Raw genomic sequence first — 12,861 nt, 5'->3', positions numbered from 1 at the left:
ACAGTCTGCCCGCGTCCGCAGCCGCCGAGAAGGAGGGCAAAACGCAGTCTCCGGGCCTCGCTGGCCCCACCGAGGTGGTTGGCGGTGGCCGCGGCGACCCGGCGTGTGGCGGCACAGAGGTCGTCAGGCTGGCATCTCCAGCCACACCTTCTGCTCCCGGGCGCTGTCCGCCGCCTCGTGGTGCTGATCTCTGTTCCACCTCCCAGCGGCCTGCAGCTCGCCCCGACAGTGGGTGGGGCGGGGTCAAAAGGGAGCCTCGGGGCAGTGGCCCACCCGAGCGAGGGGTTAGCATGGAGAGCTGGAGAACAGCAGCCCAGCCACCGTCCTGGTGCGGAGAGGAGGCGCGCTGCAGCCGGCGGAGGCGCTGCTGCTGATTCATCACCAGGAGCGCCTGGCAGGCCATCGCGAGGGCAGCCAACCGGCGCCAGGCTCCCGCCGCAGGTTGAAGCTGCTGGTGCAGGAGCCTCGCGGTTCCGAGGTGAGGACCCTCTCCCTTCTTTTGCGCCCAATCGATTGTCTTAGGGCGGCGGCCACAAGACAGGGTAAGGGGCGAGCCCCGCGGCTGTAAAGCAGTCATGTCCGTGTGATGTCCCCGCCCGCCGTCTCACCCGGGCTAAACAGGCTGGTCCTTCGCTGGTCCTCTAGCGAGCCTTGGCTATTTCCCACCAGCCCCAACCAGCATCCGCAGCCGGCGCCGCGATGGAGGAGGAGCTGAAGTGCCCCGTGTGTGGCTCGCTGTTTCGGGAGCCCATCATTCTGCCCTGTTCCCACAACGTCTGTCTGCCTTGCGCTCGCACCATCGCAGTACAGACCCCTGACGGCGAGCAGCACCTGACCCAGCCGCTCCTGCTTTCCCGGGGCTCGGGGCTGCCAGCGGGCGCCGCCGCTGCTCCTCCGCAGGACCACGAGGCTGCGCCCGGACCCGCCAGCAGTGGCGCAGGCGGGAGCGCAGCTGGAGGCCTGGGTGGCGGCGCCGGAGGCTGCGGTGACCACGCGGACAAGCTGAGCTTGTACAGCGAGACAGACAGTGGCTATGGGTCCTACACCCCAAGCCTCAAGTCACCCAATGGGGTTCGCGTGCTGCCCATGGTGCCCGCACCACCTGGCTCCTCGGCCGCCGCGGCCCGGGGTGCCGCATGCTCCACGCTGTCCTCGTCTTCCTCGAGCTCTATCACATGCCCGCAGTGCCACCGCAGCGCCTCCCTGGACCACCGGGGCCTGCGCGGCTTCCAGCGAAATCGGCTGCTGGAGGCCATAGTGCAGCGATACCAGCAGGGCCGCGGGGCAGCGGCGGGGGCGTCCGCAGCCCCGGCAGTGGCCATCTGCCAGTTGTGCGACCGCACCCCTCCAGAGCCGGCAGCCACGCTGTGCGAGCAGTGCGACGTGCTCTACTGCGCTGCCTGTCAGCTCAAGTGCCATCCATCCAGGGGACCATTCGCTAAACACCGCCTGGTGCAGCCGCCGCCGCTGCCGCCTGCGTCCGCCGAGGCAGCCTCGGTTCCCGCCGGCGTCGCCCAGGGCGCCCCCAGCGGAGGCGCCAGCTGCAAGAGCCCGGGAGGTGCCGGGGCAGGAGCCGCAGGGAGCAGCGCGGCCCGCAAGTTCCCCACGTGCCCGGAACACGAAATGGAGAACTACAGCATGTACTGCGTGAGCTGCCGAACCCCGGTGTGTTATCTGTGCCTGGAAGAGGGCCGGCATGGAAAGCACGAGGTGAAGCCGCTGGGGGCCATGTGGAAACAGCACAAGGTGAGTGCCTGCTGGGCAGGACGTGGGAGTGTGGGTACTCGGAGAGTTGGCAGAGGGCTTGGCCGGAGGGTCAAGCAGGAATTATCTAACTCATTCATCCATTCCCCCAGCCAGTCACTTAACAAACAATGAACTCCAGGCACTCTGAGCTGAAGTTGAAGGTGGAAAGGGGATGGGGAAATGACTTGCTAGGACCCCTCTCACCTGAGATTTTATGATTCTGCATGAAAGACACCCAAAACGCAGAAGCAGGGTTCTTTGGCTCCCAAAGTCTGACCACTGGGAAAGTTATCCTGATGGCTCCTTTTGATTTAAGGCATGCAACACTCCCTTCTTCCCTCTGACACTCTCAGCAACTTATGGCTGACAAAAGAGAGAAGTCATCAAAATCTGGTTAGGGCTTTAATTGGATCCCAACGCAAGACTGAGGTCGGTTTTATAACTAACATTCACCTTAATTGCCCATCCACAGACCTACGCTCAGCAACTGGGCTCACTGCCTCCCAGATGAATGAGATAGGCCTGATGGAGTTGGACTCCCTTGTTAGTGACCCATAATTGCATCTGCAAATTTAGCCACCTATTACGGAGTGTGTTCCTTCCAGTAAACTCAACCAGAAGAGGCAAGAGTTCTCCAAATAGCCCAACAAGAAATAGGTACAGTATTTGGATTGAGGAGAGACCCAGGAAAGTAAAGCAATTTGCCAAGGCTACCTTGCATCATCTAACTGGAAGTAGGCAAAAAGAGGAGCACACAGGATAGGAAGAAAAGAAGAAACTAAGATACTAAGCATGTCTGCATAGAGGTGTTGTTCATATATAGTTATAGATCTGTTACAATGAACTTATATGTTGTTATAACTTAACATTTAAAAATGAAATATGGCATTAGAAAAAAATAAATGGGGAACACTTTAGAAATCCACTTTGAAAGGAAAATTTGTATAGTAGATAAGAAATTTGGAGTCAAATCACTGGTTCTAGAGCAGAGGTTCTTAATTGGGACCAGTTTGCACATCCCACCCCAATTCCTCCCAGACACTTGGCAATGTCTAGAGACATTTTTGATTGTCACACCTGGGGAGTGCCACTAGCATCTAGTGGGTTGAGGCCAGGGAGATTGCTAAACAACCTACAATGCAGAGGATAACTCCCAAAACAATTATCTAGTCCCAAATGTCAGAGTACTTCTGGTACTCTACAGTTACACAGACTTGGATCCAAATCTTAGGGCTTGTCATTTATGAGCTATATGAATTTAGCCACAATTTAAAACCCATCAGAAATAATATCCGACTCAGGTAATTGTGGTAAGGATTAAGTATAATACTCTGTGATTAGCTCTAGAATAGTATCTTAAATGCTGTTAATACATAATATTAAGTGTTACTTCTTATTTGTGTGGTTCTAATACTTAAAATCAGTGGAGTTGTAGAAAGCTACAGGGTAGCAGCAAAGAATGCTTATTTGGCCTCACAGACGTGGTTTCCTGGAGAAAACATGAGCTAGCAACTTTTGGTGCTGTTTATGCTGAGTCCTACAGTAGGTTTGAACTGAGTCAAAATGTCTGCCTCGAATTTGTTATCATTCATATGACATTTTGTTTCACATTGCTTCACAATAATTGTAGTTTTCTCATTCATTTTATCTTTTAAGTGAATGGATATCATTTTACAAATAAGTCATTTGCAAAGAGGCTGTGATCAATTACTAAGGCAAGAAGTATAGGTTCTAAATCTCCCATTCAGCTTTCACAAACTTAGAATTCACAGCCTAGAAGCCAAAATTAATTCTAGGTGTTGCCACTCAAGTGTTCAGAATTAATAAAGAGTGGAAACCATTGAGAATTTGTAATCATAAGAGAAGTGTCTTAAATGGAAGAATGAGTTGGATAATAAGCTATGGTTTCAAGAACCAAGGTCATGCAAGGAAAGTCATTGGTCATCTGTGGCTTGGAGTCAATGGCAGTTTAACAAAAATTTGTATTCTCAATCAACAATGCAAAGTTACGAGGAAATATGGGAAGTTCATGTGATACATGCTCCCATACAATGGACTATGTAATCTGTGGGAATAGAACTATGTAGGATCTAGGGTCTCAATTTTGTGTCTAGTGAGACTTCTTCAGGGAACTAAGACATCTTCCTAAATCCAGAAGGAACATTATGAGATACTTTTGTGAATACCTCTTTTCAAAAATGAACAGAAGGCTCGGCGCCTGTGGCTCAAGCAGCTGAGGCGCCAACCACATACACCTAAGGTGGCAGGTTCGAATCCCCAGCCCGGGCCTGCCAAACAACGATGGCTGCAACCAAAAAATGGCCAGGCGTTGTGGCGGGCACCTATAGTCCCAGCTACTTGGGAGGCTGAGGCAGGAGACTCGCTTGAGCCCAGGAGTTGGAGGTTGCTGTGAGCATGATGCCACGGCACTCTACCCAGGGGGATAGCTTGAGGCTCCGTCTCAAAAAACAAACAAACAAACAAACAAAAATGAACTGAAGATCTGCTGTTCTCTTTCAGCAGGTGGTGTTGCTTTCTAAAGAAAGAGAAATTATAATGAGCATCTCAACTAGGGGCTGGTGATGAAAAGAAAAGATAAAAGAGGGATCCTAGGTTGAACATGTGATCTTGCTGTATGGCTGGACATTTAGTCCACCATGTCAGCTGTGCAGGTGGCTATTGACAACCTAGAACACTCCATTTCAGACACCCATGGATGGCAACTTAAGTTCTTCAGTAAGCATTTACATCTTTGGAATTCTTTTTTTGTTACTATCTACACATCCCAGAATCCATGGCAATGCGTCATTGCACTCCCAGAATTAGACTTGGGACAACATTTCTCTAACACTCTTGTGATAGGAGAAGACTTCATCAAAGTCTTGCTTTATTTCTCTCTAGTGTGACTGCGGCTTGCCTTCCAATTAGATTTTTAGATAGATACACATAGATGACACTGAAATCTTTTTTATTTTTGATGTTGTCATGGCTTTATTACTCATAGTTTGCAAGCAATGCATATATATATATATATATATATATAATTTTAAAACAACCAATTTTGCTAGGAAAAAAAGCCTTTTTTTCCCTTTGCATCATGGATTTCTTCCCCAGCACTTGGAGTCCTTCATATTAAACATATTATTCATGGAAGCATTGGGCAAACAATGAAGGACTGCTGAGTTCTCTGCTTATACTGCCCCCACAAAAGCACCACCCCTTCCTTACATGTGTCTCATCCGCCTTAAAAACACGAGGAAAACACACAAGTGCTTCATTGCTGGAGTTCTCTTCCCGATCTGTATGTGTCTGAGATGCTGGCTTGGTTATGAATTCAGAAGTTCTTGAAAGTTCTTATTGATCCCTCATACAGAAATCTTTCGATGCTATCCTCTTCCATGGAAATTTCCATGAATGCCTTAAGTTTTCTGTGAACAGTAGCTTCAACTTCCCTCACTTTTGAACTTCTATGTTTACCTTTATTACAACCAAAATAATGTGCACAACAGCGGTGAGACGCATAATTGCTTCTGTCATCAGAAGTCACACATGCCTTAACTCATTCAAAAATGATCTAACCATGCTGGAGGACTTCATCTCTATTCCTATCAAACACCTTGAAAAGGACAGAAAGGTAGAGAGACAGTCTGCAAGGGTAAGTGCTTTTACATCAGAAAATCCTTCCAACAGTTAGTGGCTTATCTCAACTCTCTTCCAGTTGCTTTCTGAAGCTCTGCACAATACATTCCAACATTCTGGACTGTGTCAAACAGCATTGCAACTTCTTCAGCTGAATCTGTTTTCTGAACCAAGGGATTTCCAGTTATCTCTTTCAGAATGTCAAGCAGCAATGAAACATAAAAAATATCCCTTCACTGTCTGCATGAAGCCAAGACCCTGCTGTGAAATTTATACCTGAAAGATTAAGTTGCCAAGGCTGAGCATAACCACATCTTTGCATATTGTCAAGTAGGGCTGGATAATTTGCTAATATACAACCCTGTGACACTTCAAATATTCTTCTTCTTGATCTTGAACAACATATAAAAGTTTGCTTTCTAACCAAAAGCCAGGGTTTCCAAAATGGACAGATAAACTTTTCCTTCTGAGCAGAACTTGTGCTGGAGGTGGATTCTCCTTAGGTCACAGTAGAGATGGAAGGCTTGCAGGGCCACTGTTTCACTGAAGTCACTCAGTTTTTTACTTGGCATATGCAAAAGTGACTCCAGATCTGCCTTCAACATCTCAAGTGCTTTCAAAAGGTTATTAAGTTTCTTCAGGGAGCAGAGAGCAGGTTCTCTCAATTCTTTGGATGGGTCAGCAAATATTCTATGTAAACCAACACTAATTTGGGTTTTTGTGGGTGTGTATGATGGATTTGCACTTTATGTTTAGAAGCTTCATTGTTCTTGGTCTGGGTTGTTTACCAGGCAGTCAGACATCAACAAGGTCTAGAATGTGCCCCACATACCCCCAAGAGCACAGGCAATCCAGCAAAGTGCAGCAGCTCTTTGTCCACAGCACCCTCTTTCCTGGCTTCTCAGGGTGGGAATCACACTGCAGCTGAGCAAAGGCACGGCTGATGCAGGACATAAAGGACATTAGCACGAATAGAGGTATCTTGCAGCAATCATCTATAAAGACTTTCGGGTACTCTGGGAGAACAGAGGCAAACTTGGTAATGGTATGAACTCTTGCCTCCTTATTGTTCTCCATGCTTCTGTGAATGCTTTTCCAGAGAATCATGATGATTTTCAGCAAGCCTGCTATGGATGCAATATCATTTAGGGACAATGCTTTGTCCAAAACACTCTCATTCTCTTTCTCACTGCCTCTGTACATGGTGGCTCTCTCACTGCCCTCTAGATGCAGGCATTCAAGCAATGGTGAATAACATGAATCAACTTTGCTATTTGGTGGAGGCTGTGCATTTGTGTGCTTACTGATAGAACTTCCGGTGGCTACATGGTTAATCTGCACCAGACCTCCTCCAAGTGGTTCATGGACAGGAAGGAATTGAATATGAGACCTACCTAAGATCGAGAATGGGTTTCCAGATGAACCAAAATATGCTTCATGAAGCCTATCTTCCAAATCTTGGCAGCCTTGATCTTCAGCAGCATTTCCATGAAGGCCACCAGCACCTTCTCTGAGGAGACTGTACCTGAGCTGGGCAACAGCTGCCCTCACAGCAGGTAGCTCAGCTTGTTGTTCAGTACCATTAGCAGACACTTAAAGATAGAACAAGGAATGTCTACTGAGCTTGCATTGAGCGCCAGTTCCTCATTCTCCTTCCTCGGGAGGTCAGTTAAGAACAATCAGAGGCAACATTTCCTTGCAGTATTGGGAGGTTATTTTACAAACACCAAGGATCCCTATGGAACAGACCATCAGGTAAGGATCTTCTGAAAAGCTTTTGAGTTCTTCAAACTGTCTCTGAATTTCATAATCTATCTCTATTGCATGACAGTTTGGAACCCTAACATGAAATGCTTCAACCAACAGTAATGCAGCATTTGATTGAACTTTAGGCTTTCTAGCCGTTAATCCTCTCCAGGGGATGGGGAGGATTTAAAATATAATTTAAAAGCATCTCTTCCACTTCTTGATAACCTTTCTTTTTTGATGGTGAGAGTGACTCAGCGCCCCCCTCCTGCACTGGACACTTTTGTGGAAGGTGGATCACATGGAACAGCCTCTCCAGTATTTTCCTTAATGGCTTTTTCCAAACTCTGGAATAGATGACTGCAATGTGTACCATCAAAGACTTTTGTAATCCCTCCAACAGATTTTTAAAAGTCTCATGGATCATTTTAATAAAGTTTATATTGCAATTGAAGAGATAACTAACATTCCTTCTTCTTTCCTGACATGATTGATATTTATGAAGCACTCAAATAGCGTATCTTTAATTTCTCTGCTTTCCTCCAAATCATAATCAGCTAATACAGAGTTTGATGAACATGCCAAAGCTGACATGCATTCTCACCATCTTGGTCTCCAGGCTCTTCCTTAGTAACATAAAAGCTGTCTTCCTTATGTCTTCCTCAGTGGCAGGCCTTCTCCCGCGGTGTAACACACATACCCTGAATGGAACTCTGTAGTTTTCGTTCAGATTCAGGTAATGCATATAAAATACCATTTAATATAAAAACACATTCCAGTAATGCTTCATAGTCATACTTTCACTTATCACAGATAAAGAAGTGAGAATCACAGATGTAATTGTGTGAATAATTTCTACTTTTTCCTCATTTTTTGAGCCATGCTCTGTTTCCATAGCATCCTCCCCCCATGTGTGCTTCCCACCACTCATACGCGGGGCTTGCCAACAGCACATCTGTTAGCAAATTCTTCAGTCTTTGCACAAGCCTTCTTTCTGTTCCTTGGTCAATCTTCTAGTAATTCATTTAGGCTGAAGCGGTCAGAGGGATCTTTATCATGTTGAATAAATTGCTAAAACTCGCCAGAGAGCTCCTTGGACACCGCTTGTACAAACGTCTCGCGCTTTTCCATGACAGACGAAACTGTTCAAATGGCATTTATTTCGTGACCATTCAGTCTAGCTCCCAAAGTAGCAACCGCTTCAGGTTTCTTTACTATAGGAGAGGAGATCTCACCTCTTAGGCCAGAATGTAGCTTTCAAAGTCTACCCCTGGAGGCCGCGTCGGGATCCCGCGCCTTGCCAGGCACCCAGGAATGCGCACGCACAGCGCTACAGCCCGCAACCCAGTCCCAGGTGCTCATGCGCTGACGTCACTGCGCGCTGACGTCACTGCGCGCTGGCGCATCTGCGGCTTCCGGGTGAGAGCGCGCGGGGAGGTCAGGTGGGGCCCTCCGCGCGGGAGAAGGAGGCCAGGGGAGGGGAGAAGGGAGGGAAAGGGCGAGGAAGCAAGAGCGGGGCTGGGTGAAGAGAAGGAGGAGCCAGAGGAGAAAGGGTGGGGCGGAAGAGAAGGAGCCAAAATCTATTTTAAAATAAGATATATGATCACCTTTTAAAACTGTAAAAAAGTCTTTAGTCTCGGTTAAACACATTTTCATGTGATTCTCATGGGAGAAGTTAAACGCTTGAAAGAACGAACTTCCGAGGTAAAGAAGTTTCCTGTGAAAAATAGGACAGGGAAAAATAGGTAGCTTTTCAGGAGACTTTTTGCCTTTTCGCAGAATGATGGAGTTTGGTTGTTTTCCAAAGCCAAGGGGAGGGGGTCACCATGAGCCGTGGCTCTGCCCTAGCACGAAGTGGCACAGAATGTCAACGTCCAGTCCCTTCGGTGTGACTCTGACCTGCGGGGAGCAGGTGGCTGGCCCAGCCCAAGGGCAGGAGAAGAGACTCCCCAGCTGAGCCAGGGGTGCTAGCTACGCCCTGCTTCAGTAGCTTAGAGCCGTGGAGGACAGAGGACACGCAAAGAAAACCTCACGGGAACCTCAGAATTGCTGTGCCCAGTAAGTACACGCTTTCCAAGAGCAAGGGAGATGATGGCCTGGCCTGGAAGGAGCACTCGGGAGTTCTGCTCACTGCTATGTGCCAAAAGGCAGATGGCCTCTCAGCACCTTGTCTGACCTTATTTTGTAAAAGAGGTATTTTAGCCTGTAAAGTCTCAGAGGAAGAACTTCGTCCATTAAAAGAAATAACACATAGGCTCGGCGCCTGTGGCTCAAGCTGCAAAAGCGCCAGCCACATACTCCTGAGCTGGCGGTTTCGAATCCAGCCCAGGCCCACCAAACAACAATGATGGCTGCAACCAGAAAATAGCCAGGCGTTGTGGCAGGCGCCTGTGGTCCCAGCTACTTCGGAGGCGGAGGCCGGAGATTCGCTTGAGCCCAGGAACTGGAGGTTGCCGCGATCTGTGATGTCACAGCACTCTACCTAGGGCAATAGCTTGAGGCTCTGTCTCAAAAAATAAATAAATAAATAAATAAAAGAGTTAACACATAAATGACAAAGGCAGAACATCTAATTGTAGCTTCAGTATGATCATAGAAACAGAGTTTTTAAACTTTTAAATTTTTTAGTGATGCTTGTGGGCTCAAGCAATCTTCCCACCTCAGCCCCCCAGTAGCTAAGATGATGAGAGCATGCTACCATGCCTGACAATGCATATTTTAATATTTGTAGTTCCTTAGTACATAGTAGTAAATATTCATCGAAAGTTAGACTCATAGAGGTAGAAATGTAGAAATTAAATGTTACCCTCAAATTCCAATTTGCAGAAAAAACATTTCTGACACTTGGGAGTTTTTCCTTCTAAAATTCTATTGTATACTTGTTTTAAAACTGCCTCTTTCCTTTTCATAATACAACATAAACATCTCTACTGACAATTAAAAGACATCATTTGTCATGGCTGCGTGCCATTCTGTCATTAAGGATTTATCATTTTATTTCATCACCTCCCTAATGCTGAACTTTAGGATGTTTTCAGTCTTTTGTTCTTACATTTTTTTTCAAGGTAAATCTATGCCTGTGCTTTTTTTTTTTTAAATTTCAGGTTAATATGGGAGTACAAATAATTAGGTTACAATGTTTGTGTTTGTTAGGTAAAGTCTCTGTTGTAGTTGTGCCCATCACCCAGGAGGTGTGCCGTATATTTTTATTTTACATCCATTAGGGGAGAGCATCCCATCCCCTCCCTCCTCCTCTCTCCCCCACCCTGGTCCTTTTCTCCCCTCCCCCTACTTGAATTAAGTTGAGTTTTTCTCTTGTGGGGCATGCATTCATCTATTGGTTTCATATTAGTATTGAATACATTGGATTCTTTTCCACTTTTATGGCACTTAACTAAATAGAATGTTCTCCAGTTCTATACAGGTTAAGACAAAAGATGTAAAGCACCATCTCCTTTTATGGCAGAATAGTATTCCATGATATACATATACCACACTTTATTAATCTATTCCTGCATTGATGGGCCTTTAGGTTGTGGAATCTGAGGATTATAAATTGAACTGTGATAAACAATCTAGTGCAAATGTCCTCATGATAAAATGATTTTTTTCTTCTGGATAGATACCTAGTAATAGGATTGCTGGGTCAAATGGAAGGTCTATTTTGAGTTCTTGGCGATTCTCCATACTTCTTTGCAAAGAAGCTGTATTAGTTTGCAGTCCCACCAACAGTGTTAAAGTGTTTCCTTCTCTCCACATCCATGCCAGCATCTGCAGCTTTGGGGATTTGTGATGTGGGCCATTCTCCTTGGAGTTAGGTGATATCGCAGAGTGGTTTTGATTTGCATTTCTCTGTTGATTAGGGATGATGAGCATTTTTCATGTGTTTGTTAGCTATTCATCTGTCATCTTCAGGGAAGGTTCTGTTCATGTTTCTCGCCCAGTGGTAGATGGGATTGTTTGCTCTTTTTTGTTGATTAATATGTGTTCTCTATAGGTTCTAGTTCCCAATCCTTTGTCAGATTCATAACATGCAAATATCTTTTCCCATTCTGAAGGATATCTGCTTTAATTGTTGTGCCCTTAGCTATGCAGAAGCTTTTCAGCTTAATTAAGTCCCATTTGTTTATTTTTGTTGTTGCTGCAATTACCAATGGAGTCTTCTTCATAAAATCTTTCTCCAGGCCAATATCATTAAGAGTTTTTCCCTTGCTTTCTTCTAGGATTTTTTTTCCTTCGTGTCTAAAATTTAAAACTTTTATGCATTGTGAGTCAGTTTTTGTAAGGGGTGAGAAGTGTGGGTCCAATTTCAGTCTTTTGTATGTGGTTATTCAGTTCTCCTGGCACCATTTATTGAATAGGGATTCTTTTCTCCAGCGTATGCTTTTGTGTGGCTTATCAAATATCAGACAGCCAGAAGAGGCTGGGTTTTCTCTAGGTTTTCTATTCTGTTTCTTAGATCTCTGTCTCTGTTTTTGTGCCAATACCATGCTGTTCTGATCATGGTGGATTTGTAGTATAACCTGAAGTCTGGTAGAGTGATGCCTCTGGATATGTTTTTATTACTAAGAATTGCCTTGGCTATACAAGTTTTTTTCTGGTTCCATACAAAATGAAGAACTATTTTTTTTTTTTGAGTTCTTCAAAGTATGATGTTTATATTTTAATAGGGATTGCAATAAATTTGTGTATTGCTATTCCTATACTCTTTTTTTTTTTTGAGACAGAGCCTCAAGCTGTCCCCCTGGGTAGAGTGCTGTGGCATTACAGCTCACAGCAACCTCCAACTCCTGGGCTCAAGCGAGTCTCCTGCCTCAGCCTCCCAAGTAGCTGGGACCACAGGCGCCCGCCTCAACGCCCGGCTATTTTTTGGTTGCAGCCGTCATTGTTGTTTGGCGGGTCCGGGCTGGGGATTCGAACCCGCTACCTTAGGTGTACATGGCTGGCACCTTAGCCGGTTGAGTTATAGGCGCCGAGCCTATACCTATACTCTTAATTTTTTCTTTAGGTTAGTTAAACCTCTAGATATGGGATTGTATCAAGGGGACTTAACTTTAAGACATCTAATTAATGTTTCTAAATTATCTCTCATAAAATTGATACCTATTTTTCCCTAGTAGCAAACTTATGTAAATAATGAAAACTACACATGGATAGAGATCATAGGAAGTAATATCATGTTTCTAGTAATTATTGTTTGCTATTTTCAGTACATTATTGTAGGAATTATTTTTAAAAAGAAGAGTATAAATATCCATATTTTTATATTTTTGACTACTATTTAGGGATTTGACTTCCTTCCAAAATTGATTTAACATGTATCCTCTCCAGGGTTCAAGGCCTATGAAACGACAAAGTCTTGAGGGTCCAGCTAAACGTTTTTGGGTAGAGTTAGGTAGAGGGAAGTGTTTCGTAAAAATCACCAGGAATTCCTGAAGTCTACAGCTCTGTGGCTGACTGTTGTATACCACTTACTGATGCCAAGCATGGTGTTTACAGAATCCAAGTTGAACAAAAATCTATCAGGGTTCTCAGAGCAATGCCATGAGGATATGCTCATTCTGAGTGGAAGCCTGAGTTTTTGAGAAGTTCAGTCCTTCACCAACTCTGAATTTTGGGAAAAGAAGTGCCCAAGCTGGCTTCTGTTTCTTCCCATTCAAACTGGCTCAGAACCAATGGTAAATCTGCTCACACCCCTGGAAAAGGAAGCCGATTCCCATAACAGAGGCT

General features: G+C 45.5%; 1 protein-coding gene and 1 pseudogene across 2 annotated transcripts in view; one reads left to right on the top strand and one right to left on the bottom strand.

The window, feature by feature from the left end:
• The first annotated feature begins 379 nt into the window (after positions 1 to 379).
• The window catches only part of TRIM67 (tripartite motif containing 67), a 55,436-nt gene continuing 42,954 nt past the window's right edge, over positions 380 to 12,861 (top strand). Inside the window, exons 1-3 of one of the 2 annotated variants that reach the window (XM_012809909.1) lie at positions 700 to 820; positions 941 to 1,452; positions 1,519 to 1,746. In XM_012809909.1, the coding sequence (XP_012665363.1) occupies positions 700 to 820; positions 941 to 1,452; positions 1,519 to 1,746 (861 nt within the window). Of the gene's footprint in view, positions 399 to 688; positions 1,747 to 12,861 lie in introns of those variants that run through there. The other variant, XM_012809908.1, reaches the window with a different exon arrangement.
• On the bottom strand, positions 5,073 to 8,262 carry LOC100958298 (annotated as a pseudogene).

Source organism: Otolemur garnettii, unplaced genomic scaffold, assembly GCF_000181295.1.
Source record: "Otolemur garnettii isolate 467f Iridium unplaced genomic scaffold, OtoGar3 scaffold00116, whole genome shotgun sequence".
Classification (NCBI taxonomy): Eukaryota; Metazoa; Chordata; class Mammalia; order Primates; family Galagidae; genus Otolemur; species Otolemur garnettii.
The sequence above is the reverse complement of the archived record's forward strand: the minus strand, read 5'-3'. Positions and strand labels throughout refer to the sequence as shown.